This window comes from Gorilla gorilla, chromosome 19 (assembly GCF_029281585.2).
Source record: "Gorilla gorilla gorilla isolate KB3781 chromosome 19, NHGRI_mGorGor1-v2.1_pri, whole genome shotgun sequence".
Classification (NCBI taxonomy): Eukaryota; Metazoa; Chordata; class Mammalia; order Primates; family Hominidae; genus Gorilla; species Gorilla gorilla.
In genome coordinates, this window is record NC_073243.2 from 73,545,303 (window position 1) to 73,567,335 (window position 22,033).

The window sequence follows — 22,033 nt, forward strand, 5'->3', positions numbered from 1 at the left end:
CACTCAGTAGTCAAAGATGGAAAAAAAAAAAAAAAAAGATGCATTATTTGACCTTCAGCTTTCAGCCTTCTTTCTTTATTTACAAATTGGTTTAACCTAACCAAATGACAAACAGATGGATACAATGGGGTTATGATAAACTCACCTGGCAATTTGTCCCAGGTGGGGCAATAGGAGAGCACACTTCATTTACTGTTTACAAATGGCTCCCAAAGCTGTTTCATAATTCAATGTATGTCAATTGTCATCAGTCTAAGCAGGAATTATATCAGGAATGTTTAGGGTAGGAGGAATTGAAGCTTTACGGGATCAATTTGCCGAACTACAGGCCGGACTTCTTTAAATCCTTTAGAGTAGCCCTTCCATCAGGGCCTGAGCAAAGGGACTTGACAGCTTCTGGAATTTCTAGGACCAGGTGCCAGTCTAGAAGGTGGCTCTGAGATTTTCAGTTTCAAAACTAAAGGTAAGGAAAAGAATTCTTTGTGAAGCAGCGCTTGTCGCCTGTCATATGAAATCCCAGCTGACATCCAAGCAAGCTCATTCTTGCTTATATCTAACTCTATTGCTGATGGTAATGAAAGCTCATACTTAAATAGCAAAACTTCTAACACTTTTTTTTTAAAAGAAAGGGAGATTAGGGAGGGTTGTTTTTTCCCATTTCCTCCCAAAATTAACTGTATAAGAATAATTCTTTAAATATTTTCAATTCTAACTTTTGGGGGCTAGCAAGCCAACACCAGACTACATCACTGTTAAATATTGCAGTCATATGTCCAAGTTTTGCCATATATTCCAGTAAAATGCTCTGAAGAACGGTGGCAGTTCACTTAGTTACGATGACGAGCTCTAAGACATGAATTTGCATTCCACATGAAATAAAATCACAGTAGGATCTTTCAGGTTAGTCATATCCATTTAGGTATTATTTGAAGCTTTACCACATCTTGAGATTACTTTTATGATGAGAAAACGATAGCAATAAATAAACTTTCAGTTGGGATTGAAGTGGGGCATTTGGGGGGTCGGGGGATGCATATGTGCAGATCCTTGTTGGCTTTTGTATGGTTTTTATTTCTGTAGTGGGTGAGGTCAGATGTTGGTTACTGTTGTGGCCTCTGATATTGGTGGTAAAGGATTCATTGAATTACTTGTGGGTAATGCTTTTTACATTATTTACTCAAAAATAAGTAACCGCTAGTGTGAAAATATATTTGCATGTGGCTCAAGTTAAAAAAAAAAACATCAAAAATCCTCCATGAGCCATTCTTCTAAGTGCTGTACAGACCTGTTCATCTCTGCAACCCTTCTGAGGTAGCCACTATTACCATCCATATTTTACAGCAGAGGAAAGTAAGGCTTAGCAGGACTAAGCAGCTTGCTCAGGGATCCAGCTAGTTGCTGGCATCCTCTAGATCAAGCTTGTCCAACTCACTGTTTGAGGGCCACATGCGGCCTAGGACAGCTTTGAATGTGGCCCAAAATAAGTTTGTAAACTTTCTTCACACACTGTGAGGTGATTTTTTTTTTTTTTTTAAGTTCATCAGCTATCGTTAGTGTGTTTTACGTGTGGCCCAAGACAATTCTTCCTCTTCCAATGTGGCCCAGGGAAGCCAAAAAATTGGACACCCCTGCTCTAGATCAATCCCATGACTGCCTGTGTCCAAATGCTTACCAGCACCTATTTGACATGTGGTGTGTTCACAGTGCTATGTCATATATTCCACACAAAGGAGCAAGGTAGACGTTGCATTCATGTTCCAAGAGGAAGACAGATCTTGAAGAAGTAATTAACTACAAGTGCGCTGAGTATTGCAAGTAAATGTTGGAGGTATAGCTAACCTAATCTGGGAGTAGAGGAACGTAGTCAGGCAGGGCTTCCTGGAGGAAGTGACACTTAAAGAGGAGTCCTGAAGGATGAACAAGAGTAAGCTAAGTAAGGAGGTAGAATAGCTGTCCTGACAGGATAGCAAGCATAAAGACTTGTGGCCAGGGAGGGTGCGGTGGCTCATGCCTACAATCCCAGCACTTTGGGAGGCTGAGGTGGGTAGATCACTTGAGGTCAGGAGTTCGAGACCAGCCTGGCTAACATGGTGAAACCCCGTGTCTACTAAAAATACAAAAAAAAAATTAGCTGGGCGTGGTGGCACATGCCTGTAATCCTAGTTACTTGGGAGGCTGAGGTAGGAGGATTGCTTGAACCTGGGAAGTGGAGGTTGCAGTGAGCCGAGATCACACCACTGCACTCCAGCCTAAGTGACAGAGTGAGACTAGATTCTATCTCAAAAATAAATAAATAAATAAATAAACAAATAATTTCAAAACACACTTGTAGCCAGGAAGAAGTAGGCTATGCAGGAAAGCAGAAAAGACCCATCGAGTAAGCCATGTAGGAATAGTTTGCATTGATTGAGCACTTACTAAGGGCTAGGCGCTGTTCTAGGCATTTTATGTGTGTCAACTCACGTAATTTCATAATAACCCCATGAGGCAAGTAAATTATTATCCCCATTCTGTTGTCTGAGGCCAGAGAAGTTAAATAACCCACCAAAGATCACACAGCTTAGAAGTGGTAGAGACAAGGTTTGCACTAGGGAGTCCAGCCCAGAGCCTGTGTGTTACGCAATCCATCGATACTGCCTCCCCTATGTCTTGATACTAGACGAGCAGAGTCACAGGATTTTAGATGTCATGTATCCAGCATGCCTTAATTTGCAGAGAAAGAAACTGAGGACTGGAATCAAGCAACATCGCCAGGCTTAGAGGCTGGTTCAGAACTGTCTCTCCTGATTCCACATTTGGACACACTTAAACCTCAAGAGATGATACTATGAATCAGGGTATAAGCCTCAATTCTGAATGAGAAATGCCTTTAACCTTCACAGCTTTTGACCTTGACCATGAGTCAAATCACATCATCCCTTAGAACAGTTCAAAGAAAATCCATCCTCTGTTCAGCTTCCATTCTGAATCCCAGACTTGATCTTCATTTCAGTAACAGCCTTTGCAGGGTCACTTCCTGTGAGGAAACTAATTAAGTTCCTTTGTTACTTACAGAATATGGAAGTCTATGATGAGATGGAAGGAGAGATGACTTTTGACAAAAATATCAATTTGCGAGTAATACTTTAAAAAACCCACCCAGGTTGCATGACCTTGAACGTCTCAAATGAAACCAATATGTAGGTACTGCAATCCACCTAGAAGCAGCCCCGTGTGAAGATGAATTCTTCAAGTCTTATTATGGAAGGCATCTGCCAGGGACTAGAGGAATATTTAGGCAGAAAAGTCAGAAAGGAAGAAGAGGGGAAGCTTTGCTCCTTCTCACTTATTAATATAAATATCTTACGTTGAGATTTAGAGAATGTTTCTTGACCCGAGTCCCTAAAACATACACAGACATATTCTGAACTTTCACATGTACCCAAAATAAGCCAATAGTAGACTTTGTGTGTGTGTGTTTGAGAGAGTCTCACTCTGTCGCCCAGACTGGAGCGCAGTGGCATGATCTAGGTTCACTGCAACCTCCACCTCCTGGGTTCAAGTAATTCTTGTGCCTCAACCTCCCAAGTAGCTGGGATTACAGGTGTGTGCCACCACACCCAGCTAATTTTTGTATTTTTAGTAGAGATGGGGTTTCACCATGTTGGCAAGGCTGGTCTCAAACTCCTGGCCTCAAGTTATCTGCCTCTTTGGGACTGGGATTACTAGGATTACAGGCATGAGCCACTGCGCCCGGCCAATGGTGGACTTTTAACTAATAACAGCCATTGCTGAGCTTTAGCCTGCCCTTTCCAGAAGGTGACAATGCAAAGCTCTGAAGCAGTTTTAGCCAATAAGGTGACACCTTTAGAAAAACTGTAGGTAAGTTAAATGAAAACTATTTTTCATGTTTATCCAACTCGATAGACAGCATACGACAGGCACGGCACCCCGACTGGAACTTCAGTGATGAGGAACGTTTTTCCAGGCCTTTGGTTTTCATTGCCACCATACTATATATTATTTGCTTATGAGAAAGGCACTTACCCTGGGGAAATTCTTAGGCAGAAGGAGGAAGGTTTCTCAGATATTTATAGCCAAGATATTTCAAAACATAGGTAGCTATATCTATGCTTGGTTCTTATTTTAATAAACACTAAGAATTGCTGCCCCCAAAGAAATTTTTAGTGTCACTTTAGAAAAGAAATATTCTCCTTCACCTCAAACACATGGCTTTTGTGTTTTAAAAAAGCAAGTAAAAGTGTTTAAAACACTGCAAAATATGTTACAGCCTGAAGGCTTACTCAGAACTTGCCTCTTCAGATCTTTTCTACACTGCTTAGAAAATAAAAATCTATGGCTATAAAGAAAGCTAACAAATAGCCTCCAGACCAACTTTGGGGGAGATCATGAAGATTCCTGCCACCTAAAAGCTTTTATTCTGCCTGGGCCTGAGACCAAGCTCTTCTCTGATACAGTTACTGAGAGCGCCTTCAGAGTGCTCACAGTAGAGGTATCCTCTATTTTGGGGGTAATAGAAGCTGGATGAAGAACAAAAAATTGCTTGGTCCTAAGCCCCTGACTCAAGACATCATCATATTATGCATAACGTCTACTTGAAATATCATCAAAACTAGCAAATAAGTAGTCAGCATACCCTGGTCTCATAATTTTTCAGGTTAATCTTTTTTTTTTTTTTTTTTTTTGAGACGGAGCCTTGCTCTGTCGCCCAGGCTGGAGTGCAGTGGCGTGATCTGGGCTCACTGCAAGCTCCGCCTCCCGGGTTCACACAATTCTTCTGCCTCAGCCTCCCGAGTAGCTGGGACTACAGGCGCCCGCCACCTTGCCCAGCCAATGTTTTTGAATTTTTTAGTAGAGACGGGGTTTCATCGTGTTAGCCAGGATGGTCTTGATCTCCTGACCTTGTGATCCACCTGCCTCGGCCTCCCAAAGTGCTGGGATTACAGGCGTGAGCCACCACGCCCGGCCAGGTTAATCTTTTTTTAACCAGAGGTCTCACTCTGTTGCCTGAGCTGGAATACAGTGGCACAATTATAGCTCACTGTAGCCTAGAACTCTTGGGCTCAAGTGGTCTTCCTGCCTCAGCCTCCTGAGTAGCTGGGATTTCAAATGTGAGCTACCATTCCTGGCTTAGCTGAATATTAAAAAAAAAAAAAAAAAAATTTACTTAACCCGTGAGGCAGAGGTTGCAGTGAGCCAAGATCATGCCACTACACTCCAGCCTGGGTGACAGAGCAAGACTCAATCTCAAAAAAAAAAAAAAAAGAAAATTTGTTAGACTATCTCCTAACAATGCCTTTGAAATCTTTATCTCCACTGAATAGCAAATAAGAAGAGTAAATGATGCAGAAGTGCCCATGAGGACAGAGAGAGAACTGGAACCTTACCTTCCAGTGACAGAATGTAGACAAGAACTTCACATTAAGATATCTGAATCTGAGGATCACTTCTGGGAATAAACCAATTTCTACAATGTCCTAGCCTTGGCCTGCCAGAGTCCTGCCCCTTAGATGTATAACAATAAGGACCTTTTGGCTCACACAGAAACCTGTCACGTGTGCTTCTGTACACAGGAAGTAGAAAAAGGAATTCACTATTAAACATTAAATGGACCTCTCTGGGGAAAATAAAATAACTGAAAACAACCCCCTCCCCCACCCAAAGCCTTTCATCCTTTCTTACTGTGTTAGTCTCTTTGGGCTGTTATAATGAATACCATAAACTAGGTAACTTATAAACAACAAAAATTGATTGCTCATAGTTCTGGAGGCCAGGAAGTCCAAGATCAAAGTGCCAGCAGATTCAGTGTCTGGTGAGGGTCCATTGCCTGGTGAGGGTCTGCCTTCTTTTCTTTATGAGACAGGGTCTCACTGTGATGCCCAGGCTAGAGTGTAGTGACATGATCATGGCTCACTGCAGCCTTGATCTCCCAAGCTCAAGTGATCCTCCTTCCTGCCTCAGCCTCCTGAGCAGCTGGAACTACAGTGTGCAATACCACACCTGGCTAATTTTTTTATGTTGCCCAGGCTGAGGGTCTCCTTTCTGGTTCATAGATGGCATCTTATCACTGTGTTCTGACATGGTGAAAGGGGTGAGACACCTCCCGGGCCTTTTTTATAATGGCACTAATCTTATTCCTGAGGGCTCTGCCCTCATGACCTAACCACGTTCCAAAGACCTCATCCTAATACCATCGCCTTGGGTGTTCGAATTTAATGTATGAGTTTTGTGGAGGACATAAACATTGAGACCATATGTAGCACACACAAACTGCAGTTTCAGCATTAGAGCCCAGGAAAGCTCTCTCTGAATGTACATTCACTCACCTATAATGGGATAGGCTCCGAGATGTTTACAAATGGATTTATTTTGCAGCCAAACATTAAATGCTGTAACAAGCTGTGGAGGCTTTCTTTCAGGAATACATCAAACAGCAGCCTAAGATGAGGTTTCTCATTTCCTCAGCCAGCAGGGCTCTGGGCAGGCTGGGTCTAAGCTTCCATCTCTGAAGGTGGGTCACAAACATGAAAGGACATGGGGATTCATAAAAAGAGCACCGGGCCGGAAGTCAGGAGAATTCGGTTCTAATTTTATTCTGTCCCCAACCAGTCATTTTATCTTGGCAAAGTAACTTATGCAATGGAGTCTCAATTTCTACTTTTGTGAAAGGGAAATGGTGGTACTATAGGATGGAAACAGATACACACTGAGTGTCTACGTGTATAGATACTTTATGAGGAGTATGAGCAAGAGCTCTGCAATGAGGGTTGCATTTGCTCGATATTACAGAAGAGGAAATAGGGGTTCTGAGAAAGGATAACTTGACTGAAGTTACATATTCTGGAAGAGATAGAGGCAGAATTCCTAGCACAGGGGATGTAACAAGTGACTGGGCCTTCCCATATTCCCATGTTCCATTTGGAATTCAACGACTATAAGAATTCTAAATTTGAAACTAAACTTCCAGACACTGTGAAGGTATTTTGTCAAGGTAAAGAGATAAATATATATTAGCAGTTGGTTGGAATGGCATATAATTTTAAAATATACATAAGAAGCCAGGCGCAGTGGCTCATGCCTGTAATCCCAGCACTTTGGGAGGCTGAGGCAGGTGGATCACTTGAGGTCAGGAGTTTGAGACCAGCCTGACCAACACGGTGAAACCCCATCTTTACTAAAAATACATAAATTAGCCAGGCATGGTGGTGGGTGCCTGTAATCCCAGCTACTCAGGAGGCTGAGACAGGAGAATCACTTGAACTTGGGAGGCAGAGGTTGCAGTGAGCTGAGATCATGCTGTTGCACTCCAGCCTGGGCAACAAGAGTGAAACTCTGCCTCAAAATATATACGTATGAATTTGAGACCTTGAGCCCCTTAGATATTAGACAGCTCTAAATGTTAAAACGCATTGTAATTGGAATTATACTTGTACATAATACCCACATATACCTTATACTTTTGTAGGTTTTTAACATCAACACAGCTTTTTCTTACACAAAGCTCTTCTCTTTCCCATATTTTCAAGAATATCACTTGATCCTCCTAACCATACACTATAAGGCTGGAAGAAGTCATCGCCCACGTTTTACAGACAAGGAGATTGTAGCCGATGCCTCTGGGGCCATGTCACCTCCCCTTGTCCCCTGATTTCAGCAGCAGCTGTGGCATGGACAGTTCTTGGAGGGCTCACTCACCTCCTGCAACCAGCATGTGACCTCAGACACATGCTGTGCTCCTGTCACTCCTCACCTCTCTGGACTCCCCCCTTCATCATAAAATGTGGAGGAGTTATACCCTCAGGAGCAATGCTGAAAGGACAGAGGAGGAAGAAGCCAGTGGATCCACGTCTCCTGTCTTTTTCATGGGCAATGTGAGAAGAATTCTGTGGGCTTCAGAGAGATCTCAATGGAATCAAGACCCCAGTGAAGACCCCGTTGCCTACAGCCGTGACTTAACTAACACACCCTTATATATATATCCTCCTTTCCTGTCTCATTCTCCCCACTCTCTCATTCCCACTTCCAAATAAATTATTTGCACCCAAGTCCTTATCTCTGGCTCTCCTTTGAGGGGACCCCACACTATGAGAGGGATCAAGGCTCAGTAGGGGAAGTAACCTGTACTGGGCCACACGGCTGCCAATAGAGAAGGCAGCACTCTCTCCCAGTTCTTCTGTCTGAATCCAGTGACTCTCTTTCATCTTCTACTTTCAGGTGTGCACACAAGGTTAAGAAACTGCCATTTCTACCTTACATAGATATAGAGAAAATTTTAAAATATATGTCTGAACAAAAAATTAATAGTAAATAATGCTTACCTTTGCTCAGGGTTACACAGATTATCTGCCAGGCTACCATAAAAACATAAAAAACTGGGCTTTTTTTTTGGGAGACAGAATCTCACTCTGTCCTCCAGGCTAGAGTGCAGTGGTGTAATCTCGGCTCACTGCAACCTCTGCCTCCCGGGTTCAAGCAATTCTCACGCCTCAGCCTCCTGAGTAGGTGGGATTACAGGTACCCGCCACCAGGCCCAGCTAATTTTGTATACTTTTAGTAGAGATGGGGTTTCACCATGTTGGTCAGGCTGGTCTCGAACTCCTGACCTCAGGTGACCTGTCTGCCTTGACCTCCCAAAGTGCTGGGATTACAGGCGTGAGCCACTGCGCCTGGTCAGAAGTGTGCATTTTGCAAAATTTTAAAGTATTACATCTTGCTTTGCTGGTGTTGTCTAATGTATCTGTGGAAGTAAATTATAAATGTTAAGTTTTGCCCCAAGTTTTACAGATGAGAAAGCTGAAGTTTTAGGATTTTCAGTGTAGCACATTTAACCAGTATTGGAACCAGGATTAGAATCTTTTTTTTTAGGGATATTCCAGGTTTTGCCTACAAAATCTGTTCAATGGCAGAGGCGTAGATTATCTTCAATGCAAAGTATTGTTCTGGGGCTTTGCAGTGGGCATTACAAAAAAAAATTCTTAGACTCTGTTCCCCTCTTTTCCAGTAATTGTACCACAATTTTCCTTTGAGGATCCAATCCTCTTGAATACTCAATCCACATACTCCAGGTTTGAGTGAACAACCAGTTGTTAATTCCAGAGCTTGGAATATGACCAGTGCCTGACCAATCAATGAATTCTCCCACTCGGGTCACAGTGACTTGTGCAAAGGATGGAAAAGGACCTCAGCTTGGCCAATGAGAATAAATATTGAGACTTTGCTGGGTCCATGGAGAAAGCCACTCTCCTTCCTAGGGAGCTAGTCTGGTCACTGTAGGTCTTGACTGCCTGCTGGCCATTTTGCCACCATATGGGAAAAGCCCATCTAAAATGAAGCCACTAAAACAGAGAGGCGCATGGAGTCAGACTGCTGAATTGACACGGATCTAGCCTCCCCTGAATTTAGATTTGCTGCTGGACTTTACAGTTACAGGAGCTGATGCATTACTGCCTCATCTTCGCCTTTCACACTTCTGACACTTGCAATTTACCAAGTCCTGTGTGAAACACTCTGTACTCAAGCATTAAAGAGATTCAGTGCAGTACCTCACCTCTGAAGAAACAAATATCTGCTTTCCATTACTAAGGAATAGGCTAGGAAGTCAAGACACAGAAGAAGAGCTAATCAAATCTTGGGAGAATCCTTTGTCCCAGCTTCAGAGAGCCTTAGGAATGAGGTCCTGAACCAGTCTCTTTATGAATGCAGAAAGCAGCAGGCCTCAGACAAGCCCCATCACCTGTAATGTAGAGAATCCCAACTCCACAAACATTGTTTTCAGACTCACTCACTAGCCACCGCTTCCATTCAAAATCAAACAGCGACTAGAGTCCAGAGGAAATATCTTAGATTGGGAATTCTTTTTGTTGACCTTTGTTTTCCCTTCTCTCTTTCTTTAAAATTACATAGCAGCACTCAATTGAGAATCAATGCTTTAATATCTGTAAAGAATTTCCAATCACTCTCTACCCTCTGCTAAGCTGAATAATAAGAAATGGAGAGGTAGATGAAAGAAAAACATTGAGGCCAAACCAAGACACTTGTCCCAAGGCAACACGGACGTGAAAGAAACAATAGGTTGTCCTTGTTTTTAAAAGATTTTTCCCCTGCTCCTAAGAAACAGCATCATCAAATATTTACTTTCATATATAATATTTCAAAGCCAGGAGGGCAAGGCTCATGCTTGAAATGTAGGCAGGCTTATCAGAAATGGTACCTCAGGAGTTTTCAGAGCCTAGAACAGTCTCTGATTGTGCCAGGGAAATGAGGAAGAGGTATGTGATACAGACAGGTTTACCAGATGACCCACCAACAAAGAGGTGTGGGGATCATTACTGGCTGAAGTATATACACGGGCTTCCAAGCCTCTGTTCGCTCTTAAATATATATGTGGTAGAGACCTGGAGGTGACTCTCCTCATTGTCTTACATCAGGCTTGGAATTCTGACATCTACATATTTGCCTTTTTTTTTTTTTTTTTTTTTTTTTTTTTTGAGATGGAGTCTTGCTCTGTCACCCAGGCTGGAGTGCAATGGCATGATCTCGGCTCACTGCAACCTCCGCCTCCTGGGTTCAAGCATTTCTCCTGCCTCAGCCTCCTGAGTAGCTGAGACTACAGGCACGTGCCATCATGCCCAGCTAATTTTTGTATTTTTAGTAGAGACGGGGTTTCACCATGTTGGTCAGGCTGGTCTCGAACTCCTGACCTTGTGATCTGCCCGCCTCAGCCTCCCAAAGTGCTGGGATTACAGGTGTGAGCCACCGCGCCCAGCACACATTTGGCTTTTGAATGTGACATACAGACTTACCTGATGAATTCCACAGAATAGTACTGAATAGGGGCGCTTCCTTCACTTGCTCCAGGTTTCCAAGACAGGGCCACCTCAGAATCCGAAACCACAATGACATGTGGCTGCTGGGGAGCTGCAGGAGGCAGGCAGGACTCTAGGTGGGATGACAAACACAACTAGACTAGGCTGGTGGTCTCAGCCGTTGGAGACGTTTAATATACTACATAAACAGCTCGAGTGCTTCCTATACCCAAAATATCTCTGTTCAGAACAGCCTCAAAACCCAAACCAAACAAATATAAAAACATAATCACAACTTGATCACCATGTGAGGTTCGAGTCAATGAGAACTGGTCTTCCCTTCTCCCCATTGCACCCCTGAATGCAAATCCAATTAATTATGTCCCAGCCACTGATCCTGGGACACACAGTGGAAAGTTCCCTGGAAAACCTTCTGTCACATTCTCAACTCCTAACAGCATTCCATCTCTGTTTGCATTGTCAGAACTGATATTTACCTTCAAGGAAAATTGAATGCTTAGGATCACTGCCAGTCATTCTTTTCTCTGTGTGTTTTGCCCCTGACAATCAGAATGCATAGTAATGGTAGGTCATTTGGGAAATGCCCTTCTATGTAAAGATACAGGAGTCACCCATGATCCCATCACTTCAAATGACCGCTGTTTCTGATCACCTCCAGGCACACACATCTCCCAGCCTTTGTTCACACTACTCCATCTGCCTGGGAGACCTTTCCTGTCTTTTCTTCCTAGCAAAATCCAATGCATTTTTTGTAACTCGGGCCAAAGGTAGGACTCTTTCTGAAAGCCTCCGAGGCTGGGGCAGAGGAATTGTGCCCTCCTGTGTGCTCCACAGCTTCCGGTGCAGTCCTTAGAAGTGCTGCTGTCACCAGGCGCGGTGGCTCACGCCTGTAATCCCAGTACTTTGGGAGGCAGAGGCGGGTGGATCACGAGGTCAGGAGTTCGAGACCAGCCTGGCCAATATGGTGAAACCCCATCTTTACTAAAAATGCAAAAATTAGCCAGGTGTGGTGGCATGTGCCTGTAGTTCCAGCTACTTGGGAGGCTGAGGCAGAAGAATCACTTGAACCCAGGAGGTGGAGGTTGCAGTGAGCCAAGTTCACGCCACTACACTCCAGCCTGGGTGACAGAGTGAGACTCTGTCTCAAAAAAAAAAAAAAAAAAAGAAGTGCTGCTGTCACTCATTTGTCATTGGCTTCTCCTTCCACAAAAAGCTCCTTGCCAGCAGTGACCAGCATCAACCCAACTTTGTACCCTACTGTCCACTTGGTGCCACCTCAGTAAACATTAGTTGCATTCCCTTTGCCTATAAATCTCTTCTCCCACTCCCCTTCCTCACCTTCTTAATTCCTACTTACCTGTAGGATCTCCACTAGTTGTCATCTCTTCAGGGAATTCTTCCCTTACCCCTGTGTTGTACATTCCTACAGTGCTGGAGCATCTATCACACTCTGTGACTACACACTAATGAGGGAATGTCTAGACTCACCCCAATAAGTTCTGAGAGGGCGGGAGCTGTGCTTGCTTTTGTTCTTTACTGAATTCCCAGAGCCTAGCACAGTGCTTGGCACATAGTAAGTCCCTATTGATATTTGCTGAATGAAGGATGCATGGATAGCAGCCTGCCACCTATTAATGAATTTGAACCTACTTTACCTTGGGACAAAGTGGTGACATGCCGAGGAGAGCTCAGCCGCCCTTTGCCAGCCTGGCTGTAAGCTGCTATGCTCACACGATATTCAGTGTCTGGTTTCAAATCTCCAATCACTTCCTCCTGTCAATGACCAAACAAGAAAGATGCTAACAATCAGTAGATCTGTTTGGGCAAATTGTACAATTTCCATGAGGTTTATATCTCGAGGCCCCTGTGAAACTGCTTGGCACAGAGAATGTTTTGCTTTGTCTAGGACTGGCCCAGTTTTAAACTTTGCCATGTTTTAAAAATAGCCATGACATATTTTCCAAGACTGGAGGATGGCCCTTTATTGAAATCTATCCATGGTCCTAGAACTAGATACATTCACACTAGCAAATGTTACTGTGAACATCAGAATTCTTTGATCAAAGTACTACGTTGCTGGAAGGCAGGTAATGATTCTTTCTAAGGCTGTAATTCCCCAGTTCCTTCTTTCCATTTGCAGATTTCAGATGCTCAGGGAATAGCTGCAGCTGCACACTGAGGTCTTGATTTGTACCTAGAAAGTAGGGACTGGAATTTTAGTTCTCAAATTTTAAACAGCATTAGAACTACCAGGAAGACTTTCTTAAAAGTAAGTCTGTGTGTGTGTGTGTGTGTGTGTGTGTACTTCCCCTGCACAAAGGGCCCTGAGCAGGAAGCCCCAGCTGAAGAAACTGAGGTCTTGATTTGTACCTACAAAGTAGGGACTGAAATTTTAGTTCTCAAATTTTAAACAGTATCAGAATCACCAGGAAGACTTTCTTAAAAGTGTGTGTGTGTGTGTGTGTGTGTGTGTGTGTGTGTGTGTGTGTGTACTTCCCCTGCACAAAGAAAGGGCCCTGAGCAGGAAGCCCCAGCGGAAGAGGGCTTTCTCCACCTTGAGCTTTGGCAAAAGTGGTGTGTCCCCAAAGCTACAGCACTAAATAGTAATTGGGAGCCTGGGTCTGATCGGTGGGAAGCAGCAGCCCATTGTAGTGGAAAGGGCACTGGCATTGTAGTCAACCAGCCCTGGGCTTGAATCCTGATTCTGCCACTTATTGTTAGCTGTGTCGCTGATATTAAATTCATTAAGCCTCAGTTTCTTCCTCTGTAAAATAGGCATGACATATAACCGTCTCGCATGATTGTAACATTTGAGATACTGTGTGTAAAGCAGCCAGTATGGAAGATGTGCACAGCAAATGAGTGGCCATGATTATTGTCTTGGGCATGTGGGAACCTTCCTCTTCTCTGCTTACCTAGGCTCCCTGACTACTCCAAAGGCCAAGCCCTCCCTTTGACACCTTCCCTGAGCATGCAGGTCTGGTGATCTTACCCTAATGAAAATTGTGCCACTACTTTAACACATTTACATTGTATTTATTAAAAACTGTTACTATTTCTCTTACGGGATTATAAGCAACTTGAAAGCAGGGACCATGTCTTATAATTTCTTCACAAGCTCTTTTGCAGATGTTTGAACGTTCATTGTTGCTAAGAAGAATTAAGGGCATCCCTACAATTTTTTAAAGCATTCAACAAATAATTAATGAACACTTATTACAGTAGTTCTCAAACCCTGATTACACATTAGAATCACTCGGTGATCTAAACGACTGAGGCCCGAACTCCACCCCAGACCACTTAAATCAGAATCTACAGGGGACAGAACCAGGAGTCTATTTGTTTAAAGCCCTCCAGGTGATTCTAATGTGCAGCCAGGTTTGTGAACTGCTGTTCCAGGACTTGGCTCATCTCTCAGGCCCTGAACTGCCCCATCTGCTCCCCCTCTTCTCATTGTCCTGATCCCCCTAGATCCAGTATCTACCAGATCCTTCTGTATTTACTATGCTCAAGACTCACACACCTTAAAAACAGTAATTCCCTACCATACCTGCACCCCTAGCTCCTCTCCTTAGAGGCAACCTCCTTGAAGTTCTCTTTGCTGCCTCACCTCCTATTTACTCCTGAACTTATGCCCACCTGGCCACTCTCACTACAAACCTATTGAGATGTTCTTACCAAGACACCGTAACAACTTTGTAGTGAATCCAGTGAGTGCATCTCAGTCTTTAATGACTCGCTGCAGCTTTCAATACCATTGTCCACCCTTGCTTCTTCAATCTCTTGGCTCCGTTGGAAATCATGACTCTGCTCCTCCATGGTCACCTTCTACTTCTCGTGTTGCTCCTTTCCAATACCCTCCATCCACCCCCCTTTCTCTGCTACCTCTAAGGATTGGTCTTTCCCAGGAGTTCACCCTGTCACCATCTTCTCTTCTCCCTCGTAGTCTTGCTTGGGTAAACTCATCTCCCACTCCCTTAGCTTCTGGCACCACCTTCAGGGTGACACCTCGCGACTCTGCACCTCTAGCTCTGGCCTGCCTCCTGGTCTCCAGGCATGGATCTGTGAGTGCCTCTTGAACATCTACCCAGTGACTACCAAGCACCCCAAGTGTAACATAACCAAACCTCAACTAATCATTCCTCCTCCTACTGCCAAAACCAAACCAAAACATAGCTTCACTGCTTGCCTTCTCTCTCTCTATCTCTCTCTCTCTCTCATTACCCAAGGCCAGAATTCTTGATGCTTTCCTCTATGAGTTCACCCTACACCCCTCACCACCATCTAATCAGTTACCCATGCAGCAGATTCCACCTCTTTCATATCACTTGAATGTGTTTCTGTCATTTCATCCTTACAGCCCTTGAAGACCAAGTCCTCATGGTCTGATTCCCCTGCCACCAATGCTGCCCTGCCTGTACCTCCAGTCTGGACTCCACAGTGCTATACTACTTATCTTTCTAAATACGCAATCTGATCATGTACTTCACACTTTAAAACCCCTTAGAAGAGCATGTTTGTGTCCCCCTGTTTATCTTTCCAGCATCATCCCGTACCGTGTCCCCTCCTTACATTCTACATTCCAGTCATACTTAAGAACTTGGCAGGGCTCAAATTTATGCCATTCAATGCCTCTGGGCCTTTGAACCTGCTGCTCCCTCTGCATGAAATGTCCTTCTCCCTACTCCTGCCTGGCTCACCCCTACTCATTCTTCATGACTCAGATCAGCTGAGACGTTACCTCATTTCTCTGGCCCCGCCCCAGTCTGGTTAGGTGCCCCTCCTCTAGGCTGCCCTGGCGTCCTTGGTGCACCTCAATCTGAGCAATGCTCACCTTGTATTTTAATTATCAGTTGATTTGTCACCTTGTCCCCACCCACTTGAAGCCAGTAAGCAAGTTCTTATTCCCCTGGCATCCCAAAGCTTAGCATAGTATTACCAGACATCTAGCAAATGCTCAAGCAATGCTTCTTGATGAATGAATAAATGAACTAATGAATGATTAAAGAAAGAAATCAAGCCAAGATGTCTCATGTAAACAGATGACCTCATCAAGAAGCCAGCTGATACTACTGAGCCCTGCATCTTGACTCACAGCATCAGTACCCCTGCCCCAGGCCTTGGATTAGCACCTCCAGGGACAGGACTGACTCTCCTGCCCACCTCCCTCCAGCCACCCCACCATGCCTTTCAGACCTGTTCCCTCATCCCATTTCCACCTTGGTGCCCAAGTTATGGCCCCTTTGACTCCTTGCCTGGGTCTTCATTCTGCCCCTCCCTCCCTCCCACCGCCACTCCACCCTACATGTGGCTTCACAAGGGGCCTTTGCTGCACATGTGGACCTGCCTTCAGATCCCCTCTCCAGCTCTACTTCCTCACATCTGTGCTCCTGAGCTTCACCTTCTGTCTCCAGGTTTCGAGTCAAGTTTGGTGGTTAAGAGACTGGAGGCAACAGGTGGATCCAACCCTCTGTTCTCACTCCTCTCCCGACTAACACTCCAGGCTTTCCTCAAGGAAGCAGAAACACTTTCAAACCAACACAGCACTCTCCCAGGCTGTTGCTTTAGGATCCTTTACTCCTGGGAAGTCATGATGCTGGATGAAGCATAGATGGTGATGTGGATTCAGACAGTATTGTAGATATCACTTAACACCAAACACAGCTACCATTAATTACCAGTGATGGGTGTTTCCTCTGTTTCATGAACAAAGGGAAAGAAGGCTATGTATAGCTTTATTTAATTCTTCCTTCAGTTCTGTGAGGTAGGTATTACTCTTATTTTCATTTACAGAGGAGAAAACCTAAGCCCTGAAAAGTTCACAATTTGCTCAAGATTTAGTCAGTGGCAAAATAGGGATTTGAGCTTTTCTCCGTTTGACACCAATGCCCAAGTTCTAACTGGCCAGTATATGTACAAAAAATATTAAATAATGTTTAAATCAACAACAAACAATATTTACCATAATCACTGAAAACTAGATTATTATTACTTTATGACCATGGAAGTTAATGTATCAGAAATTTAAATGTTTACCACTGAAAACCAAGCAAAATCATATTTGTAGTTCCATATATAGATCAAAAAATTCCGGAACTCTTTAATGGATATGGAAGATTAGTGCTACCTTCAGCTTGGGTGCATTCTGAGGGGTAGAGGGTGAGCTTCCCTGAAGCTGGCTGTTTCCCGTCTGTCTCTTTTCCTGCACTGACACTCCGGAAAGTGGCATAATGGTAAAAATCAAGGGGACTGAGTGGTCAGGGCCACAGAAACGTGTTGAATTCAGTGATTTCACTTTCACTTCCTCCCCTGACATCTCTCCTCTCAAATGGAATCCTCAATGTATTGTAACTTGTGATAACCCTTGCAATTTGTAGTAAAATACCACACACCATAAATCTTTGTATTTCTATCCTTAAAGGTCTTACCATCACCACTTCAGCCTTGCATCAAACTAGGGCAGATGCTGAACATGCTCTTTTCAAAGTACAGAAACAGTCTTTTGCTTTGTTTTGTTGCCTTGTGGAAGTCTGAAGACAAGTCAAGATGTTTATCTCTCCTGCACTTCATTTCTACACAAGTTAGTGAGAAACAGAGTCGGGGGAATTGCTTTCTTGGAGTAGAGGCCAGAGTGACCTCAACAGTCTCCCCTAGGCCCTTCCCCTACCATTTTTTGGGTGAAGCTGAGTGTTTTGCTGCAAAATACCCCCTACTTGGTGTTTGCCTGGTTCTTTCTGGAATGCAAAACCCCTTTGTCTGCTCAACACCGCTGGTGGCTTTATGCGAGCAGTGAATTCACATCTATAGAAGAGAAAATCAAGGCTGGTCACTAAGCCCAGTGAGAAAGCTCAGGCAACTTTCAGGACTCTTGCCTTCTTCACAGATTGCCAGAAAAATAAACTTTCATCTTACAATTGGTATCATCATTATAGTTTTCATTTATATAGCATTTTGGAATTTATAAAATCTCTGTACGCCATCATTTCCTTTAATCTTCACAACAACTCTAAGAGGTCAGTCCTATTATCTCCATTTTACAGACAATGAGACTGGATTCAGAGAGTTTCTGTAACTGCCCTTGTGGGCAACAGTTGGTCTGATTTCCCTCATGAAACACACCATGACTTTATATGGTTCTAATCATCTGACTCGTAGACACAGCATCACTAACTAGCTCTGAAATGAGCACCTGGTTTTTCAGATGTTCAACTGCCTTTTCCATTCCCTCCATTCACAGTCTGTCACCTGGATGACTCGTCCCTCAGTATCCATTCTCTCCTTTCTCATAATAGAATCCCCATATTTCAGTTGGGCCACTCAAAGACTACATTCTCAGCCTCCTTTCCAAGTGCGGTCCTATGGCTAGATTCTGTCCAATAGGTTGTGAGTGAGAATGCTGAGGCCAGCTTTTGAGATATCCCTTAAAAGGAAGGAGTGTGTTTCCTTTCCTCTTTTCCTCATCTATTGGCTAGAGTGTGGATGTGGCAGCTTAAGCCATTCTGGACCATGGGCAGGAGGACACAAGGGGTTGGCAGAACAATGAGTTGGAAGGAGCCTGGCTCTCTGATCAAGTGAAGCCAACAGAAGGTGACATCCAGACAGTTCCATGGGAGGAATGTAAATGCACATCTCATTAGAAACACTGTTTATTTGAGTTTCTGGCCTGTTAGACTTATACCTATCTAATACATGACACAATATACAAAACCAACCTGGGTTACCATGTAAGAAGAGCCCAAGAAAAGATGAGACTCTTCTTTTTTTTTTTTTTTTTGAGACAGTGTTTCACTCTTGTTGCCCAGGCTGGAGTGCAATGATGCGATCCCAGCTCACTGCAACTGCCTCCCAGGTTCAAGTGATTCTCTTGCCTCAGCCTCCTGAGTAGCTGGGATTACAAGTGTGCACCACCATGCCCGGCTAATTTTTGTATTTTTAGTAGAAATGGGGTTTCACCATATTGGCCAGGCTGGTCTCAAACTCCTGACCTCAGGTGATCTGCCCACCTCAGCCTCCCAAAGTGCTGGGATTACAGGTGTGGGCCACCACGTCCAGCAAGACCATTCTTTACTTTTCACTCTGCATTGACAAAATCATGTTGAATTGTTTTGAACTGAAGTCTCTGACTCTGATTTCAGACCTAGCCTTTACCTCCTTACATGATGCTGTTCTTTCTCCTCCTACTGCTAGAAATACAGATCATTTGGCTTCAGAAATAAGGCTAGAGGCTGTCCTATTCACTAGTTCAGATGAGCACAGCTGAGAGGAGGCATGAATTGAGTAGAGCACTTGACTGCGAGCCAGGAGAGCCAGGTTCTGCTGCTAACCTAGCTGTGTGGTCTTGGGGATGCCACTTAGCTTCTCTGGGCCAAAGATTCAACACTGAAAGTCTGTGATTCTTCTAAAACAACCTTCATTAATAGCTAGTAAACTTGGATTCAACCTCTCACGGTTGACCGCACAAGTCAAGGCTGGGCCTCAGTTGCCTTAGTGGCAGTTGGGACCACCTAGCATTGTCCAGTGGAAGGCACCAGAGAAACAGAAAAGTGCTATCTTCCAAGCATCCTTCCTCCAATGCACTGCGGACGGCTGTGCAAAGCAGGGTGGAGGGAGGAGTTGTAAGGATTTCTATTCCCTGGTCACAGGAAGTTATTTTCCAGAGTTTTGCTACAGGGGCAGCATTGGCTTTGGAGGCTGGACAAATCTTCCTTATGTGGATCTGTCCTGTGTACTGCAGGAAAGTTAGCATACCTGACGCTTGTCTACCAAAATGCCAGGAGGGGACAAAGGTATCCCCAGTTGAGAACCATTGCTAGTCCATCCCCTCATTTTTTTTTTTTTTTGAGACGGAGTTTCACACTTGTTGCCCAGGCTAGAGTGCAATGGCGTGATCTCGGCTCACTGTAACCTCCACCTCCAGGGTTCAAGCAATTCTCCTGCCTTCGACTCCCAAGTAGCTGGGATTACAGGCGCCTACCACCAAACCTGGCTAATTTTTTTGTAGTTTTAGTAGAGATGGGGTTTCACTATGTTGGCCAGGCTGGTCTCGAACTCCTGACCTCAGTTGATCCACCCGCCTCAGCCTCCCAAAGTGCTGGGATTACAGGCATGAGCCACTGTGCCTGGCCCCATCCCTTCATTTTATAGTTGAAGAGAAATTCAGAAAAGATCAGTGACTTCGCCCCTGGTCACCCTTGCTCTGATGAGAGAGCAGGAACACGTCTTCTGATTCCTGTAAGTTTTCTCTCTCTAAGTTCTGGGTCAACCAGTGGACTCTAAAGCAGGGTGGTGGTGCATCACCGGGGACAGCAAGACAATCCACTGAGATGCCAGAAGAAAACACATGAACTCTATTTCTGTTTTATCTCCTCCTTTACAATTCTGTAAGATTTTATAATGTACATAATATATTAGTACAGTAGCATATGTATAATTTATAAATACATAAATATACATATATTGGTGCATGTTCAAATATTTTTTAACTGATGGCATGCATGATCAAAAAGTGTAAAGACCACCACCCTAAATACCCTTTTCTATTTCTAACTCTAAAAAATTTACCAGATTGCCCTGATTTGTTTTACTATTTTGTTTTCCAGGAGGAAACCTGGAGGGTATTATTTTAAGAAAAAGATAAGGTGGGCTTGAAATGCTGCCAAATTGAAAGCTACTATAAGGCAGATTATCAAACAATGCAGCCCAACTCCACATTATCAGCCAGGGTATTTTGGTCATTTTATCAGTTAAATCAGATTAACCATTTGTCAACCCACTCCCCGGTTTAGCATTCAATCCAGAAAACCAAATCTACCTTTTAAGGTAATCGGTCCTATCTTACTGAAAACACAATCTGTAATTGTTGGGGGAAATAAGGGATTGAGAAAAGAGGAGGTAAAAGGAGGGGGAGCTACCTCCACAGAGGTGCTCACTTGTTAAATATTTTCTCTCCTTTTCAATCTGTTTTACCTACTCTTGAACCAGAGCTTAAATTACTTCAACCTTCAGAGAGGTTCCCCTTAACCCTACTCTGCCGTGTGAGATGAAGGAGTACATGCAAGGATAAAAGTGGCTTCCTCTAAATGATTAAAAATTCACCTTGTAGATTCAGCTGTCTGTGCTTACAACTAGGCACTCTCCACTGAGCCTTAATCAGCAAGAGGGAGATGCAGGAAAATCAACATTTTGATGAAAAGAGATCCCCTGAATCCTGGATTGGGACAGGGGTTTAACTTTTCTAAAACATGCTTACAAAAATTGCCTGATGATCAGGTTGTCCCTGGAGAGAGGAAAAAAGAGGCAACATGAAGAGTAAAAAAAAAAAACTTGCATGAGTAAAACAAATCTGTACAGCACCTGCCCTTTTGCCATGCACAGCCAAGGGCAGCAAACACACATCTTTGCAATACGAATCATACTAACCACTTACTAAGCTCTCATTCTCTGCCAGGTATCGTGCTGAAGTTTCTACAATCATTACCTTATAACTCACATCTCCATTTATAGAATGATATGATATAATAACTCACATCTTTATCTATAGAATGATATGATATAGTAGAGTTCCTAAAACTTTCTCTGTTCTTTCCACCCTTAGTGTGTCAGTAATATTTACAGCATCTCTATGCCAAAAGAAATGTCTAACTGTTCCATTTATTAAGTAGTTATATCCAAACAACTTGGTAATAATAGTTGATATGGTTTGGCTCTATGTCTCCACCCAAATCTCACCTTGAATTGTAATAATCCCCACGTGTCAAGGGTGGGACCAGCTGGAGGTAATTGAATCATGGAAGTGGTTTATCCCATGCTGTTCTGGTGATAGTGAGTGAGTTCTCACAAGAGCTGATGATTTTATAAGGGGCTTCCCCCTTCGCTCAGCACTCATTCCCTCTCCTGCTGCCCTGTGAAGAGGTGCCTTCCGCCATGGTTGTATGTCTCCTGAGGCCTCCCCAGCCATGCGGAACTGTGAGTCATTTAAACCTCTTTTCTTTATAAATTACCCAGTGCCAAGTATGCCTTTATTAGCAGCGTGAGAACGGACTAATACAGTAGTTCACACAGATGTTGCTGTTTTCCTAAAAAATGTTAACTATTCTACTGTGCCCATGTGAGCCTGCTGCAGAGCCCTGGAGCACCCTGGCACACAGTTTGGGAATCACAGACACACTATGATATATGTCACTGAGGAAACTGAGACCTAGTAAGGT

At 43.8% G+C, this 22,033-nt stretch overlaps 1 protein-coding gene across 2 annotated transcripts in view; it reads right to left on the reverse strand.

Annotated features, from left to right (window-relative positions):
- The window catches only part of EGFLAM (EGF like, fibronectin type III and laminin G domains), a 207,631-nt gene that overhangs the window by 104,173 nt on the left and 81,425 nt on the right, over positions 1 to 22,033 (reverse strand). For both annotated transcript variants that reach the window (XM_031003504.3, XM_063700784.1), the window contains exons 4-5: positions 12,482 to 12,599; positions 10,803 to 10,938 (exon numbers count right to left, since the gene is read on the reverse strand). In XM_031003504.3, coding sequence (XP_030859364.3) covers positions 10,803 to 10,938; positions 12,482 to 12,599 — 254 coding nt within the window. The remainder of the gene's footprint in view (positions 1 to 10,802; positions 10,939 to 12,481; positions 12,600 to 22,033) is intronic.